The following is a 16393-nucleotide window of genomic DNA, read 5'->3' on the forward strand; positions in this document are numbered from 1 at the left end:
CACACTTTCAGACCATCTAGGGAGACATACGATAATCCCAAGTAAACAAAACAATCTGTAGGGTAGACAGGGAGTACTTTTCCAGAAGGACACATCTAATCTGAGACCTGAAGAGTAAGAAGGAACTAACCCTAAGAAGAGTTGGGACATGAGAGGAGTATGTTCTAGGCAGAGGGCATGGCAGTGACTTTGAAGTTGTAGAGTTTGGGGTTTTCTAGGCACAATAGAAGATTGGCACCACTAGAGCTCAGAGAAAGGGAGAAAACCCCAATGAGGTGATGTTAAACCTGTGGTTGGGGCCAAATCATACATAGTTCCTTGTAGAATGTAGTGAAAGAATTCAAATTAAGCACAATGAGGTTCTTGAATCCAGGATTGATATGGGATAAGTGGTGTTTTAATATACTGGGTATTTAAACTTTATTTCATTTATCTGTGTAGCAACTCTGTAAGGTAGATATTAACTGGCTGCACAAATGAGAACCTCGAGGAAGGAAGTTGGGTAATTTGTTCAAGCTCATACAGTAGAAAAAGTATTAGAGCCACTGGCTCTGACAGATTCCAGAGACCATACTTATAACTTTGTATATTCTATACTGTCTAACCAATTTGTTTTATAAGAAAATTGAGACTCAGAGTGTTTAAAAATAAATAAGTTAGAATGAATAAAAGGATATGAGGTACTCTTCAAAAAAGTTAGACTCTTCTGTCTGGGAAGACTGAACTTTTTATCTGGTGGAAGCTCAGAAGGGTATGAAGAATCTGGAGAGGGCAATGTGGACTTATTCACTATATAAGTAAAAACTCGAGGGCATCTTTTGAAGCTTCAAAGAAACAATTACAGGTCAAATAAAAGGAAATACTTTTTATACAATGGTAGTCAATTATCTCAGATAGAGATTGAAAATAAATTTAGAGTAGGTTTATGAAGACTATAGACCTATTCAGCAAAAAGAGGACCAATTTTGTATGAAGCACACTAATACACCAGTGAAAACATCTATAGTATAAGCTTAAATAACTGTCTAAGAAAATTAGAAAAAAAATGAATACAGGGAAACTATAATGATAAAAAACAAAAGCAATTTTAGGCGATAATTTTTTAATATTTAAAAATTTAGTTTTATGCATCTTAAAAATACATAAACTCATGAATAATTTTTTTAACTAAGAAGCTAGGGATTAAAATAAATAATTATTTTCCTCAGTTGTTACAGGTAGAATGAAATTCTTACTTCCAGAGACATTCATGTTGAGCAGCGGGAAGGGTGTGGTCAAGTCACTGTAGGATGCTGCTCGAATGGGGAGAAGCTTTCAGAACATCTGCTTGTTTTTGCTGCATTTCTCTTTCAAACTACTCTCTCAGCATTTGGAATCGGTGTTAACTCTTGCTCAAGAATAAATGTCCTTAGTTCATGAACTATGAGATTTTTACAACCTAAAATAGACTGCCAGTCAATTCTGATCTCTCCGTTGTGGTCCCCATTGTCCTGTCAGTTGCTGTCAGTCCTATTGAGAACCCTGACCCCCTAAATCAGATTCTCCCTATCAATTTAGTCATACCATTTAACACTTAAGGGCTGTTTCAGTTGAGGGAAGCAGAGTGAACTTTTGGTCTTTTCACATATGTGGGAATTGTCGAGTCCTAATTTCATAGCCTTAATACCTATTTCTGTTTCTTGGTTTTCTGGTAACTGTTACCATTATTAAGGTGCAAGTGTGCAAGCAGCTAGATTGGTTCTAACATCACTTCTGTGGTTCTCCTCGGCCTTTAGTGTGACTGGGAGCACATGCCTTTGGGGGACTTAGTGTGCATCTAGTTGTGTTTTCAATATATCATAAGAAGATTGTAATCTTATGTTATTAGTCTAACTTCTTATACATGCATTTAAAAATATTAATGATACAGAGTAGAAATTGTGGGTTTTGTTCAAACAGTTTTTCTGGGAATTCTGTTGATCAAAAGTCTATGCAAGTAATGTGAAGAGGGCCAATTCGTATATAAGATATAAATATAAATAAGTTTTTCTAACCTGGAGGCCCTTCATGTTAATATATGTTCTGTTCTTCATCTTCTATGCATCTTTCTATTATGAAATGTTGTTTCATTTGGGCTTTCCAACTTTGTGTTAAAAAAAACTTGACTGACTGGGATGCTGTTTTTAATTCATACTTGTAGTTGACAGCTTATTAAATTATTTTAAATTCTCTTCTATGACTTCTTCCATGACTCACTTTTACTATGGCATTTCTTCACATTTCAAATCAGTGTGACTCCACAAGGCTTGTCCATCAATTGACTCAGTAAACATCTGTAGAACATTTACTCTGCTAAGTATTGGGCCAGGTATGGGGGTGATGCCACTGGATAAACCCCAGATCTTGTCTACAGGGTAGTCACAGTCTAGTCAGAGAGACAGATGTGTGAAAGATAATGTCAATAGAGGGGCTGGGGCAGAGCACTTGCCTAGCATGTGTGAGGCACTGGGTTTAATCCTTAACACCAATAAAAATAAACTAATAAAATAAAGACATGCCTTCTGTCTATGACTACACAAAAATTAAAAATAAAAATTAATAAAATATGGCAAATGCATAGATCAGGATAAAAACCAGATGTTTTAGAAGCTGTAAGCATGAGGCCCTACCTTAACTTGTTGGCCAAGGAAGCCTTTCTGGAGGTCCTAACACTTTACTGAGTTTTAAATATGACTTGTTTCATTTTAAAAATTTTGCTGTTTTAAAGAAAAGACACAGGTTACCTTAAACGTTTAAAGAGTAGAAGAGAAGAAAACAAATCCTCAGAGACATAAAATAGAGTCAGAGACAAGGTGAGAAATAATGTGTACCATAGTGATCTGTTGTGTTGACTCAAAATCTCAGATTCACATTATTTTTTCACATTGGGAATGTATCTTATAATTGATGCTGTCTAATTTGATGACTAGGACATACCTCAATTAAATAGGTAATTATTTGGAACCTATTAAAGATCAGATTCTATGTTGAACCCTGGGCATCAGTTGTTTCTGGTTTTTGTCTGTGGGGTGCTGGGGACCAATCCTAGAGCCTCATGCATGCTAGACAAGTGCCCTTCCTCTGAGCTACTTCCCCAGCCTCTGGACATTGGTTTTGAGCAAAGCAGACATAATTCCTATCTTTGTGTTTTTTTTATAGTGAAGAAAAAGTACAGAGGTATGTGAAAAAAATATGGTGGGGAATGGGGAGCTCACTTAATTTAGATGCAAAGATCAGGGAAAGGCTTTTTCCAATTAACAGATATTCAAGCTTAAAATATGAAGAATGAGCAGAAAACAATTCAAGAAAACTAGGAGTTCCAGAGCAGGAAAGAGTCTTGAAGCTTGAGGCAGCATGGGTTGTTCAGGCAGCTAAAAGTTAAATCAGGCAGATGATCCTTGTTTGGGCAGAGAGGGGACTAAGCAGTGGGGTAGTGGGGAATATCATGAGATGAGTCTGGTTCTAGGCATTCATAGCCAGACACAGTGGTGCTCACCTGTAATTTCATTGAGTTGGGAGACTAAGATAGAGGATCTCAAGTTGGAGGCCATCCTCAGCAACTTAGTGAGACTCTGTCCCACAATAAAAAAGAACTAAGGATGTATCTTAGTGGTAAAGGGCCCCTGTTTTCAGTCCCCAGCACACACACAAAAAAGACTTCTAAAGGCAGTTGCCAAATAATGCAAGGCTCTAGGGGGTTATGTGAATGTTTTATAGTAAGTTATAAAGGGTTTTTAAGTAAGGATGAGACATCATCAGATTTTTCCATTTGCAAAATATACTGTGTCAGCTGTGTACAGAGTCAGGTAGGGAAAGCCTGATAACTATTTTCAGCATTAGAGTGAGTAATGGCTAAGATTTGGTTGGTAGCTGTGAAGATGGGGTGGGAACTACATCAAGCTAAATATTGCTGGTAGGACTTACTGATGGATTTCATACAGAGATAGAGGAGAGGTTAGTACTAAGGATCACTTTTCTCCCAAGGGCAACTAACTAACTGGGTAGAGGTTCCTGTCTTGTTACTAAGATAAGGATACTACAGAAAAGGACATACAGAAAAGGGAGAAGAATTTTGTTTGGGGTTGTTAAGTTTCCGATGCCTATAGGACATCTACTTAGAGATCTTAGTCAGTTATGTGTGTCTCTAGTTGAGTAGAAAGATCTGGGCTAGAGATAGAAATTTGATAAGACTTAACATTTAGACTAATGAGGTGGGTCAGATATACTGTAAATGTAGAAATAACAACAGTGCTATCTAATCTTCATAATAATATTAATAAGAATAACTAACAGTTATTGCCCTCTATGTCTAAGCACTGTTCTGCATACCTTAATTGATTTAATTCTCATGATAACTCTCATTATATATGAGGTGCAGGAAAGCCACAGAAAAATTAGTAAGAAACAAATCCCAGTTTGGTCTTAAAGCCTGAATTCTTAATACCTTTTTAGAAGAGAAGAGATAGCATAGAGAAGGCAGAGCTGGCATAGGAAACTGAAAAGGAGGGATTTTCTTTTTTTTAAATTAGTACATTATATATAGTAGTTGGGTTCATTTTGACAAGCTCATAGTGCATGGAATTTGATTTCAGTCCTGTTTCCCCTCTCTTTCTCTCCTCTCCCCTTCCCCCTATTCTCCTTCCTCTACTGATTTTCCTTTCACTTGTTTGTTTATTTATTTATTTATTATTGGTACTCCCTACATACACATAAAGGTGAAATTCCCTGTGGTACATTTATATATACATATAACATGATTTTGTTAAATTCATTTTGTATTTCTTCCCCTTTCCTGTCCCTCCTCCTTCCCTTTCATATATCTCCTACTCCACTTATCTTCACATATATCTATCATATCTGATCCCCACCACCTTCTTTTCCTTGTTTTTCTCTAACTTCCACATATGAGAAAATTCAACCCTTGATTTTCTGAGTCTGGCTTATTTCACTTAGCATGATGTTTTCTATTTACATCCATATACGAGCAAATGCCATATTCGTCATCATGGCTTAGTAAAATTCTGTTGTGTACATATACCACATTTTCTTGATCCATTCATCTATTGATGGTCATGTGGGCTAATTCCATAATTTGACTGTTATTAATTGTGCTAGTGTAAATTTTGAAGTGGCTGTATCCTGATATTAGTTCTTTTGGATAAATACCAAGGAGTAGTAGTTAGGTTATGTAGTGGTTCCATTCCTAGTTTTTTAAGGAATTTCCATATTGCTTTCCAGAGTGGTTATACTGCCAATTAGTACAACCTCTAAGGTATGTGAGTACCTTTCCTCCCACATCCTTGCCAGCATTCGTTATTTGTGTTCTTATTAATTGCCATTTTGACAGTAGTGAAATGAAATCTCAGCGTAGTTTCTGTTCTGCTGATTATTAGAGATGTTGAAAATTGTTTTATTTATTTGTTGACCATTTGCTTCTTCTTCTTCTTCCTTTTTTTTTTTTTTTTTTTTTTTTTTGTTGTGCTGGGGATTGAACCTAGGGCCTTGTGCATGCGAGGCAAGTACTCTACCAACTGAGCTATATCCCCAGCCCCCCCATCTGTTTCTTCTTTTGAGAAGTGTCTGTTTAGTTCTTTTGCCCATTTTTTGATTGGGTTGTTTGGGTTTTTGATGTTATCTCTTTAGAGTTCTTTATCTATTCTGGACATTAATCCCTGTAAGAGGAGCAGCTGGCAAAGATTTCTCTCCTATTCTATAGGCTCTTTCTTCATACTCTTGATCATTTCTAAAAAGTAGTGATTTGAGAAGCAAATAGGAACGGTGAGAATGGGGTGTCTCAGAAGCTAGGCTAAAAGTGTTCCCAGTAGGCTGCCAAATGGTGCTAAAATTAGCAGACCATAAAGGACACTATAGGCAAAGGGTTTGCCAAATTTGGAGACCATGTGAGTAAATGAGATAGGTATGGAGGAAATAGCTGCTATTTGAAGTTGTTAAAGGGTTGAATGGAAGGTCAGAACAGGTTAGAGATGAGACTGGAGAAGCTGGCAGGCATCAGGTCATGAAAGATATGTCATAATGCTCTGACTTATAACGGACTGTGATCTCAGCCTAGAAATGTCTGTCCCAAAAGCTGGGGACCAACATAACCTGCTGTAGACAGAAGCGAACTACATACTGGTGCCTGCCTGTTATTTGCCAGGAACTGCTTTGAGCACGTTCTCTATGTTGCCTCAATAATAATGTGTGTTGTTTAATGTTTAATCCCATTATTCCTTAAAATTTAACATGCTAAGGCATCCTGTGTTTAAAAAATTTTTGTAGGATTTCTTTCATATCTCTCATTTATCAGGTGGTAGATATTCTAAGTGGAAGAAAGAAATCTATATATTGAGGACTGTGCATATTTAACATGACCCCCATTGTATATTTTTCCCTAAGTTGGGAGCAGGTGTTGAAAATGGTAGGAAAGTGGAAGTTGGTTTGCTTAATTGGACAGCTTAGGTCTCAATCAGGAGGAAGTGACTCGTTGAGATTTTGTCTTACTTTTTCCTTATGCATCTTAACTATTTTGAAGTCAGAGATCATCCTGAGTTTGAATCCTGCTTCTATCATTTATTAGCTGAGTGACTTTGGGCTGTTATTTAGCCTCTCTCAAACTTTCTGGTGAATGATAGACTTCTTTAACAATAATATAAATCATACTGCAAAAAATTAAGGAAAGTAGGACTTTCTGTATTCTGATCAAATAAACCTTGTGATGAACATGGTCAGTATGGGTTTTTTTGTTGGTAATTCTGTTATACCTTTGATTATTTTATTTATTTAGAAATTCGGGATTTATATTCAAATACAACTAGTTAATTGCAAATGGAAATAGTAAATTTTTTAATGTTCACATTAACGCTGTTCTTATAAAGTGAGACTTAGTTCCAAAAATAATCTTTATAGGAATATTAAAGAACTTGTGTCTAAGAATATTCATTCCAAAGTTCTGTTATCTCACCCTCAAATTCTAGAGAAATAAAGTTCTATTTTTTGCTCTGTCAGTGTGATAAAATATCCATTAATTTGTAAGTTCTTATTTTCTTCATAAATTTAAAATAATTTCAGTGCCTACTGGAAGTTGACTTGAACTTGATTCACTTTTATTTATTTACTCATGTTCTTTTTTTATATTTTTGCAGTACTGGGGATTTATCCCAGGGATGCTTTATCATTGAACTATATCTCTAGACCATCTTATTTTTTATTTTGAAACAGGGTCTCACTAAGTTTTTGAAGCTGGTCTCAAACTTGCAATCCTCCAGCCTCAGCCTTCACAATCACTCGGTATATTAGCCAACTTTTGCATTGCTGACAAAAACAATGTGGAGGAGGAAAAGTTTATTTGGGGCTCATTGTTTCAGAAGTTCAGTCAGTCCATGGTCAGCTGACTCTTTAGCTCTGAGACCAAGGCAGGCAGAACATCATGGTGGAAGGACATGGAGAAGGAAAGTGCTCAGGACGTGGCAACAAGGAAGCAGAGAAAGACAGTTCTGCTCTCCAGGAACAAAATATAAATCCCAAAGGCATGCCACCAGTGACCTTCTTCCACCTACACCTTACCTGCCTACAGTTACAACCCAGTTATCCATATTAGTAAGATAATTCACTGATTAGGCTAAGACTCTCATAACCAAATCATTTCATCTCAAACTTTCTTACATAGACACACATGAGCATTTGGGAGACACCACAAATCTAAATTAGAACATTGGGATTACAAGTGTATCCACCATGCCTGGCAAACTTGTTTCACCTTTCTGTGTGTGTGTGTGTGTGTGTGTGTGTGTGTGTGTGTGGTGCTGGGGATTGAACCCAGGGCCTTGTGCATGCAAGGTAAGCATTCTACCAACTGAGCTATATCCCCAGCCCATTGTTTCACTTTTAAACCATGCACATTTCACAGTACTTGTCAGGTAACTTCAAGTGTCATCAAAAATCTAAAAATCAACCCTTTTGTTGTGATCATTTAGAGAAGTTCATGAAGCAGGAATCATCCATTTATTAGCATCCTCAGATAGTTTCTTGCTATTATTTCACAATTTTATTTTTGGCAAAGCCTTATTCTGTGGTCATAGCCAGTTGAAATACTGCAGGGTGGATGCCAGGCCTATTGGTATGACTTTGACACATTGTTAGATAGAACATTCTTATGTTTCACCCAATGACGTGGACCAGTTTAATAGCCATTTCCCTTGTGATACCAAGAGGAACAATTTTAGGGTGCAAGGAGGGAGTTTCTTTGTAGTGAAATCCACTGATTTAACGAGGGAAGTTTTCAGTGAAAAAAAATTTGTCTTTTACACTAGACATGTTTAAACCCCATGTCTACCATGTGTATGATCTAAACTTAAATATTTGTTAAAATAAGATAATGGAGTTCTTGTGATGATTTGAATGAAATTACACATGTAAAATACCTGGACCTCTGCTGACACACAGAAGATGCTCAAGAAATGCTAGTTTTCATTCCTTACCAACCTGTGATAAATCCAGTGTTGATTATGATTTAGTTCATCAATAATTCTGGAAAGTTGTGGTAGGGGCCCAGTATACTTTTGCTCTCACTTATAGCCCTACCCAGAATGTACCAAGTATTCCATACCCCCTAGCCATTTTTCTATTCCTCCCACTTTGGTGTGACCCCTTCGTCTTATTTAGACCTTTTGAACTTCCCATCTGTTCCCCGCCTGCTACTGGAGAGATTGCAAGTGGAGGTGGTGGTAGTGACATTTCTCTGCCTTCTGAGTAATTTGTAGTAGGTTATGGGTGGAACTGAATCACTGTTCTGGAGGTGAGGGGTAGTTTCTAATACTTGAAACTTGAAGAATTAGGGGTACTCCTAATACTTGAATTAATTAAGGAATAGAGGTGTGGATTTTATGGGGGTGGGGAAGGGAACGTTTCATTCTTTCCATTCCCTGCAGGTCTGGCTCTTTTTCCTTCTATCACACCAATGTTTCCTGTATAACTCAACATCTGGCACTTCATTCATCTTTCTCTACTTCTGGAAATTATAGAGCTTTTGAGAAGATTTGGAGAGGATTGGGAAAGATCAGTAATTCTTTTAATCTACCTTCTTTTGTAGTATAAGGTTTAAGAATGTAAAGGACCAAAATGTTCATATGACAAAAGTTCATTGAGAAATTATTATGGGCAGGTCCTGTGTTAAGTGCCATAGAGACAAAGGCAAAAAAAGATACCATCTTCCTCTTAGGGAGCTCTAACTCCGTGGTGATAAACATCCAAAGTCATCAGGTAGTGGGATAAGGATTCTAGCAGAAGATTGTATGAGTAATGGAGATATTGAGAATGGAGTGCCAAGTGATGGGAGTAAGGAAAGACTTCTTAGAGAGGGTGGCACTTAAACACAGGATAAAAAGGATTCTGTTGGCTCAAGAGGGAAGGGATAGTGTTCCAGATGGAGGGAATAGCTAAATCAAAAGTCCCCGTGTGAGGCAGCACTGCTTATTCAGGGTACAGCAAAACCAGAGTTTGACATGACTGGAGAATACTAGTGTTGAATAAAAATAGTGGAAGGAGGGGCTGGGGATATAGTTCAGTTGGTAGAGTGCTTACCTTGCAAGTACAAGGCCCTGGGTTCAATCCCCAGCACCGCAAAAAAAAAAAAAAAAAAAAAATAGTGGAAGGAGGGATGGAATGTTAAGAAAATGTTCTGTCAAGTGGTTTAAATATTATTAGTAGTGTTCGATTTCTGAACCTAAGTGGTAGGCCTATGGAAGTTCATCATACCCACAAACACACTCTCATAATCTCTTATATAGGTGGGATTTCATAATAAATTTTAAAAATGAAATTTACAATAACTAAGGGTGACAATTTTTTGGATTTTCTAGTTTCTTTATTAATTTTTGTTTCCTTTATTCTGGAAAGCCCATTATGTTTTTAGAGTAGTAGTTCCTGAATATTTTATACCAAAAACATACCATAAGGATTTTATGAATTACTTAGTAACTATATGCAGTATCAATGTTAATGTCAGATTTCAGCAGAAGGGGTGTTGATGATGATTCAGGTTTCCTCTTGCTTTAGTTCATAGCCCAGAGGGACACTTAGTTTTTAAAGAAGCCTTGTTCAGATTGGCACATGAAGGATTCATTTTTACAACCATTCACAATGGGGTATAAAAACTGAAGGAGAGAAAATTGTGAGTGACCAAACTATTCATGGTTTAAGGAAGCTCAGAAAGATGTACACATATAGTATATGAAAAGTGAATAACGTGTATGGGAATTTAGAGGAGAAAAGAGAATCACATGGGTCAGCTTCTTTGTGATTGGGCTAGTCAGTTCCCTCTTAGTGCTGTCAGTTTTGTTCCTAAAGTGTCTGAGGCATCAGAAACAACTGCTTTTAGTGTGTACACCTCATGGTTTCTTGACTGACAAAATAAGAGCTAGCAAAACTTCGAGTAAGTCAACTGCATTTATCAAGGACCTCTTGAATATTACCATTGTGTTAGGACACAAAATGAAAGATGACTGGTGCCTCCTTAAGCATGCAGGGAGGGGCATAACCCCTGAGATGGTGCGAGGGTGAGCTGACCCTGTTTGTAGCCCTCTCTGGTGTGTCCTCAGGCAAGTGTGTCCCCTGAACCAGCCTCTCCAGTGCTCGTCCATCAGGCTTTTTCAGAATTGCCTCACCACTGACGGGTAGGCCTCATTAAATTATATTGTGGAAGGCCAGATGACTTGTATTTTACTTGCAAGCTCTTATGCAACTTAAATCTGTGCCAGCATTATTTTCTTCAATTTTGACTTTTAGAATTTAGCCCTTCTCTGTTTTGTCCTTACTCTCATTTCTGATCAAGTGGTTCATTTGTTGTTTCATTTTGATCAAGTGATTCTTGTGTTGTTCCATTTGAATTTTATCTATTTTAAGCTTTTTTTCTTATTTTATCATCTCCTACAGTATTTTTGTTTGTTTTAGTTTGGTTTTTGTCTTTAATTATATTATGTACCTCAAATCCCAAACCTTTTTTTCCCCTTCTCCCATCAGTTTCTGTATCATTATTTACTTTCTTTGCATACTTCTTCATGAATTTCTCTAAGTTTCTGACTCATGCCCCATTTCAACCACACTTTGTGGCCTTAAACCCTGATTCAGCTCTAGGGAAAATCCTGAGCTAAGCCTGCATAGTTTGCCTCTGCTGCCTCTCATTCCAGTTTTCTCATCTCTTTTCCTTCCTTTGCTCTGTCTTGGTTTTAAAATCAACATGTATGTGCTGCCTACCAACTGTGGGCAAAGAATTTGGCCAATCATAGAGGGGAACGAAGGACAACTTTGAAGGAGTTGATGGTCTAATGTGGGAAGTAGATGTATCCATAAATAATATCTGCGGAATCATGTGTGAGATATTTGAGGGACTTTCACAAAATAGTGAAAGACTAAATCTAGAGTAATGTGAGTAGAGAGGAGTGTGAGTAATGTGAGGTGAATAGAGAACACTGCAAGAAAGCCTGACCCTTCACTAGGTAATCATGACAGCTGAGTTACATAACAGGGACTTTTCCTTTATCCCGCTGGGGGTCTATGTCCACTGTCATTGGATTTGCCCAGGGTTTTCTTTTCCTAAATATTTCTGTTTCATCAGGAAGCCCCATGCAGCCAAGTGGGCAAGTGTCCACCCTGTTTCTAATTCCTGCCTGACTTTCTGTCATGTCCCTTTTCTACATTTCCTATGTGATCTAGGTTCCTTGTCTTTTTTCCCCCAGTACATACACTGGATGTGACAAGTTTCATCCTACTTCTCAGGAGTGCAAAGTATATTTATTTTAGGGTCTGGCAAAAGAATGAGAAGTAGAATTGGAAGTAACAGAGGCAGTGGGAAGGGGCATGTAAGGTTGAGATTTCCCTCTGCTTTTTGCACCTAAGATTTATATCCCCAAATGATCCAATTATACAATAGTTGTCATTGACCTCATGGGTTAAAATGGAAAAGAACCTCAAAGAGGCCATGGAAATAACAGACTTGTTTCTGACCTGTTTCTTCTTGGTTATTTTCCCAAGGGATAGAGATAAGATAAAGCTTGTTATCAAGATAGTGTTTGGTGTTTTTGTTGCCTCTGGTATATGTAAGGGCCTTTGCCTGGCTCTCCTTTTCTGTAAGTCTTGTTCGCACCTTGTTCTTAGAAATCCAGTACCTCCTTATTACTAACACTGTGGAAATCTTACCTGGAACTTCTTGCTAACACAGAACACAAAGACAATTCTTTCTAGATTTAAAGTCCCTTCTAATTTATTCACAGGTCAGTCACTCTTCTTGAAGGTCAGTTGGTCACATTTTGCTTTTTTATGTTTTCATCAGTCTTTTTAGTAGGTCATTTAATGATTTTTGAATGTCATTTATTTTGTAGAACTAGTAGGTTCTTCCAGAAAAGGTTAAAAAAATTACTACTGACTTTATAAAGTAAGAGTAGGAGCAGTTGATACTTAGGAATGTTTATTGAATGAGTAAGATTTTAATAATATGTACAAATATTACTTAGTTTATGGACTATGTACCTGGAGGAAAGGTTATAAAACAAATTTTTAGTAACATTTTATGTATGATATTAGAAATCAAATCCTATGGAAAAAAATTCAGTAATAGTCCCACACTGTACTTGTATATTATTTTATGCTTTTCTCAAAGTTTCTACATTTGTAACTCCTGAGAAGCACACTGCTATCATCTTTATTTTATACTTGCCTGAAATAAAGGCTAAGATCAATGTGGTAGAACATACAGCCTACCTACTTCAGTGTTCTTTCTTCTGTAAACTTCAAATTAAAAGATTTTATGATTCTATAAAAATAAAAGAAAAATAAAGCAATTGGGTCAATTTTTCACAGTACTTCTATAAAAGTGAAGGAGATGCTTTTTACTCTTAGTATATTCCAACAAATACTAAGCACTAGCTGTGTCTCAAGTTCTGTTGTAAGTACTGGATGTAGTGTTGAAAAACATAGAGCTTATGTTCTAATGAAGGAAGAGAGAGAGAAATAAGTAAACAAACAACAACATAAAAGTTAGTAATTTCAGATAGTAATAAGACTTCTGAAGAAAATAAAATAGAAAATGATAGAGATATTTGGGATAACTTTAGAAAAATCTGGGAAGGTCTCTCTGAGAAGGTTTACATTTGAACTAAAATCTGAAAAATGAAAAGGAGGCATTGTTAGGTTTTTGGCACTGTGAGCAAAATACCAACTTGGAGAAGGAAAAGTTTATCTTAGCTCACTGTTTTCTAGGTGTAGTCCTTGATGGGCTGACTCCATTGCTCTGGGCCCAAGGTGAGGCTGAACATCATGGTAAAGGGGTGTAGTAGAGAAACATTGCTTTGTTGTTCATTTTGGCCAGGAAGCAGAGAGAGGGAAGTAGGGAAGGAGTCATAGGGACGATGAACCCTTCCAGGACTGTGAGCAAAATACCAACTTGGAGAAGGAAAAGTTTATCTTAGCTCACTGTTTTCTAGGTGTAGTCCTTGATGGGCTGACTCCATTGCTCTGGGCCCAAGGTGAGGCTGAACATCATGGTAAAGGGGTGTAGTAGAGAAACATTGCTTTGTTGTTCATTTTGGCCAGGAAGCAGAGAGAGGGAAGTAGGGAAGGAGTCATAGGGACGATGAACCCTTCCAGGACACACCCCCATTGATACACTTCCTCCAGCCACTCCCCACCTGATGACATCCAGTTAGTTCATTCAAACTAGGATAGACTGCTTAGGTTATTGGTCTCATTACCAATTATAACTGTTCCTCTGAATATTCCTGTAGGAGCACAGGGTCTTTGGAGGGGTGCCTTATAGCCAAACCATAACAAGTCATGCATAAGATCTGAGAGAAGTACATTGCAGAAGTACATTTGCAGAGAATAACAAAGGGTAAAAGTTCTGGGGACACAAATTACCTGTGTTCCTAAAGCACTAAAATAAGGGCCAGTGGCTCCAGCTTAAAGGTAAAGCCGGGTGAGGAAAGGACAGATCTTGAAGGCCCTTCTAGAACAAGGTATGGAATTTGTATGCTACTGTAATGGCTATTTTTCCTACTGTTTTAATGTTAAAATGTCCTTTATTGTATAAAATGATGGTGATACTAGATTATAGATTTCTACTTAAATATCTTGCCTCTGGAGAGTGTGAGGGTCTTATCCTCTCTTTATTTATTTGTTAAGTGCTGTTAACACTTACTGGTTTTGTAATCTTACTTGACAAAACTAAAATTTAATAACCCTATTTGGGTCCTCAAACTGTGTGTGTGTATAATACTAGGACTTGAACCCAGGACCTTGTACATGCTAAGCAAGTGCTCTCCCACAGAGTTACACCCTTCAAGCTTTTATTTTATTTTGAGACTGTCCTGTTAAATTGCCAAGTCTGGCCTCAAACTTGGAATCCTCCTGTCCCAGCCTCCCAAATAGCTGGGATTACAGGAATGTGTCACTGTGCCCAGCTAGTCCTCAAACATGTTTTAAAAATTTTATTAGCTATGAATTATGGTAATTTGGAAACTACTGCATTGTACCACAGAAGCTGCCCAGTAGGAAGACTTGAAAATATTTGTTAGTATTGAATTTAATGTAATATCCTGCACAGTGGCATGCTCAAGTATTTTTCTTACAGTGCCATTTAATTTAAATTGTCTGAATCCTCAGATCTTTCTTGACTTTTGTTCACCCACTTTGTTTTCCCTCTCTTTCTCCCATCTTTAAGTCCATCACTAAATAAGTTTCTCTCTTACTTAGAAATGGCCTTGTTACAAGCTTCCCAGAATGTCTTTGGGCTCCGTACTTAAAATATCCATCATGTCACAGTTCATCAGGAAGTAGCCTTATATGTAACACACTTAATCCAGATGTTTCTTAAGCTGGAAGTTCCAAGTAAATGAGCATCCTGATCATTATTAAAAATGAAATCTAGAAATGAAATTACTGAGGATACAGTATAGGCCAGAGACCAGCTTTAGTCTGGCCCGTGTCAGTCATGATTACATCTTCCCTATGCCAATGAAATCCAGCGTGTCCTTCTTTCATTTGCCATCTGTTCATGAAAATCAACATTAGGGTTTAGTAGACATATGTATTAAAGTAGGATTTCTTCCCTGGAAAGTACTTCTTCAGTGTAGTGTTTGAAAAATTCATACCTGTTAATATATTTTGTTCTTTTTTCTCAAAATTGATCATGTAATCATCTGGCTTAAGTTCAGATAATATGTACTTGAGGCTACAGATTTGCTGCCTTAGGAACCCCTGGTGATTATTGTGCCTTGTCATGGGATGGAGGCTGTGTGAGTCAAATGTATTTCTGGCCAAACTTACCATTTTTACCACCTCCCAAGCATTTTTATAAATTAATGAGGGCAAAATTCTAAACAATCATGTTTTTGTCAAAAAAAAATTTTTTTAATAAGTAACAGAATTCTTTCTTCAAAGAAAATTGTAGATGCCCAGTATGTAAAACATCTTGTGACTCCAAGCCACAAGTTCACTCTTCTTTCTACCATAATGACGCCTAACGGATATCTGAGCAATCATCAGGGCTTTGCAGAGCACAGGATGAACACCACAATAAAAAATTCAAGGTGCATCTCTGATAAAGATATGGCTGTACTACTGAAACTGGCAGAGCCATGGCACCAGAGCTTTGAAAAGAAGTTTTGTATATAAGTTTTTACCTAAAATTACATTTTAGGCATTTACTAGATAAAACGAAGTCAAGCTTTTATTTTACCTACTTTTTCAGAATATACTTTTTTACATAATTTGGGGATTGTGATGCTACTGAGGCTAATGTACTTTTTGTTTACTAATTTAAACAGTTTCATATTGGATATGATTCCTTTTTTCATAAATTATTTATTATAAATAATGATATGCTTTATATATTATTGTAAAGTAATTGATTTGCTAATTAAGCATTTTTTTCTTTTTTCTCCTAGTTTGCTAGGGTTTGGATACCTGATCCTGAGGAAGTTTGGAAGTCAGCAGAGCTGCTCAAAGATTATAAGCCTGGAGATAAAGTCCTCCTGCTTCACCTTGAAGAAGGAAAGGTAAGAGTCTCACTTTCATTTGTTGTTATTGCCTGCAGTGAAGGAGTTCAAAAGTGTTGAGTTTATTGTGAACTACTTAATCCTAATAGAAAGTTAAATTTAAAGTTAAATCTTGTATTTTCACTTACTAACTTGGTAAAAATGACAAACTCAATTTTTTATCCTAATAGCATTATCAGTGTGACATAGGTTGGTGAAAATAGCAGATATTTTTAAAATTCATTGCTTTGCATATGAGTTTATTATGATTATCAGGTTTAGATTCATATCTAATCCTCCTGAATATATGCTTGTTTAATTGTATTTTGTTTAGATTAACATTAAAATAA

The 16393-nt window shown here is 36.8% G+C and overlaps 1 protein-coding gene across 4 annotated transcripts in view; it reads left to right on the forward strand.

Annotated features, from left to right (window-relative positions):
- Myo5a (myosin VA) overlaps window positions 1-16393 on the forward strand; it is a 212659-nt gene that overhangs the window by 38289 nt on the left and 157977 nt on the right. For all 4 annotated transcript variants that reach the window (XM_047538820.1, XM_047538823.1, XM_047538822.1 and 1 more), the window contains exon 2: window positions 15954-16064. In XM_047538820.1, coding sequence (XP_047394776.1) covers window positions 15954-16064 — 111 coding nt within the window. The remainder of the gene's footprint in view (window positions 1-15953; window positions 16065-16393) is intronic.

This window comes from Sciurus carolinensis, chromosome 2 (genome assembly GCF_902686445.1).
Source record: "Sciurus carolinensis chromosome 2, mSciCar1.2, whole genome shotgun sequence".
Classification (NCBI taxonomy): Eukaryota; Metazoa; Chordata; class Mammalia; order Rodentia; family Sciuridae; genus Sciurus; species Sciurus carolinensis.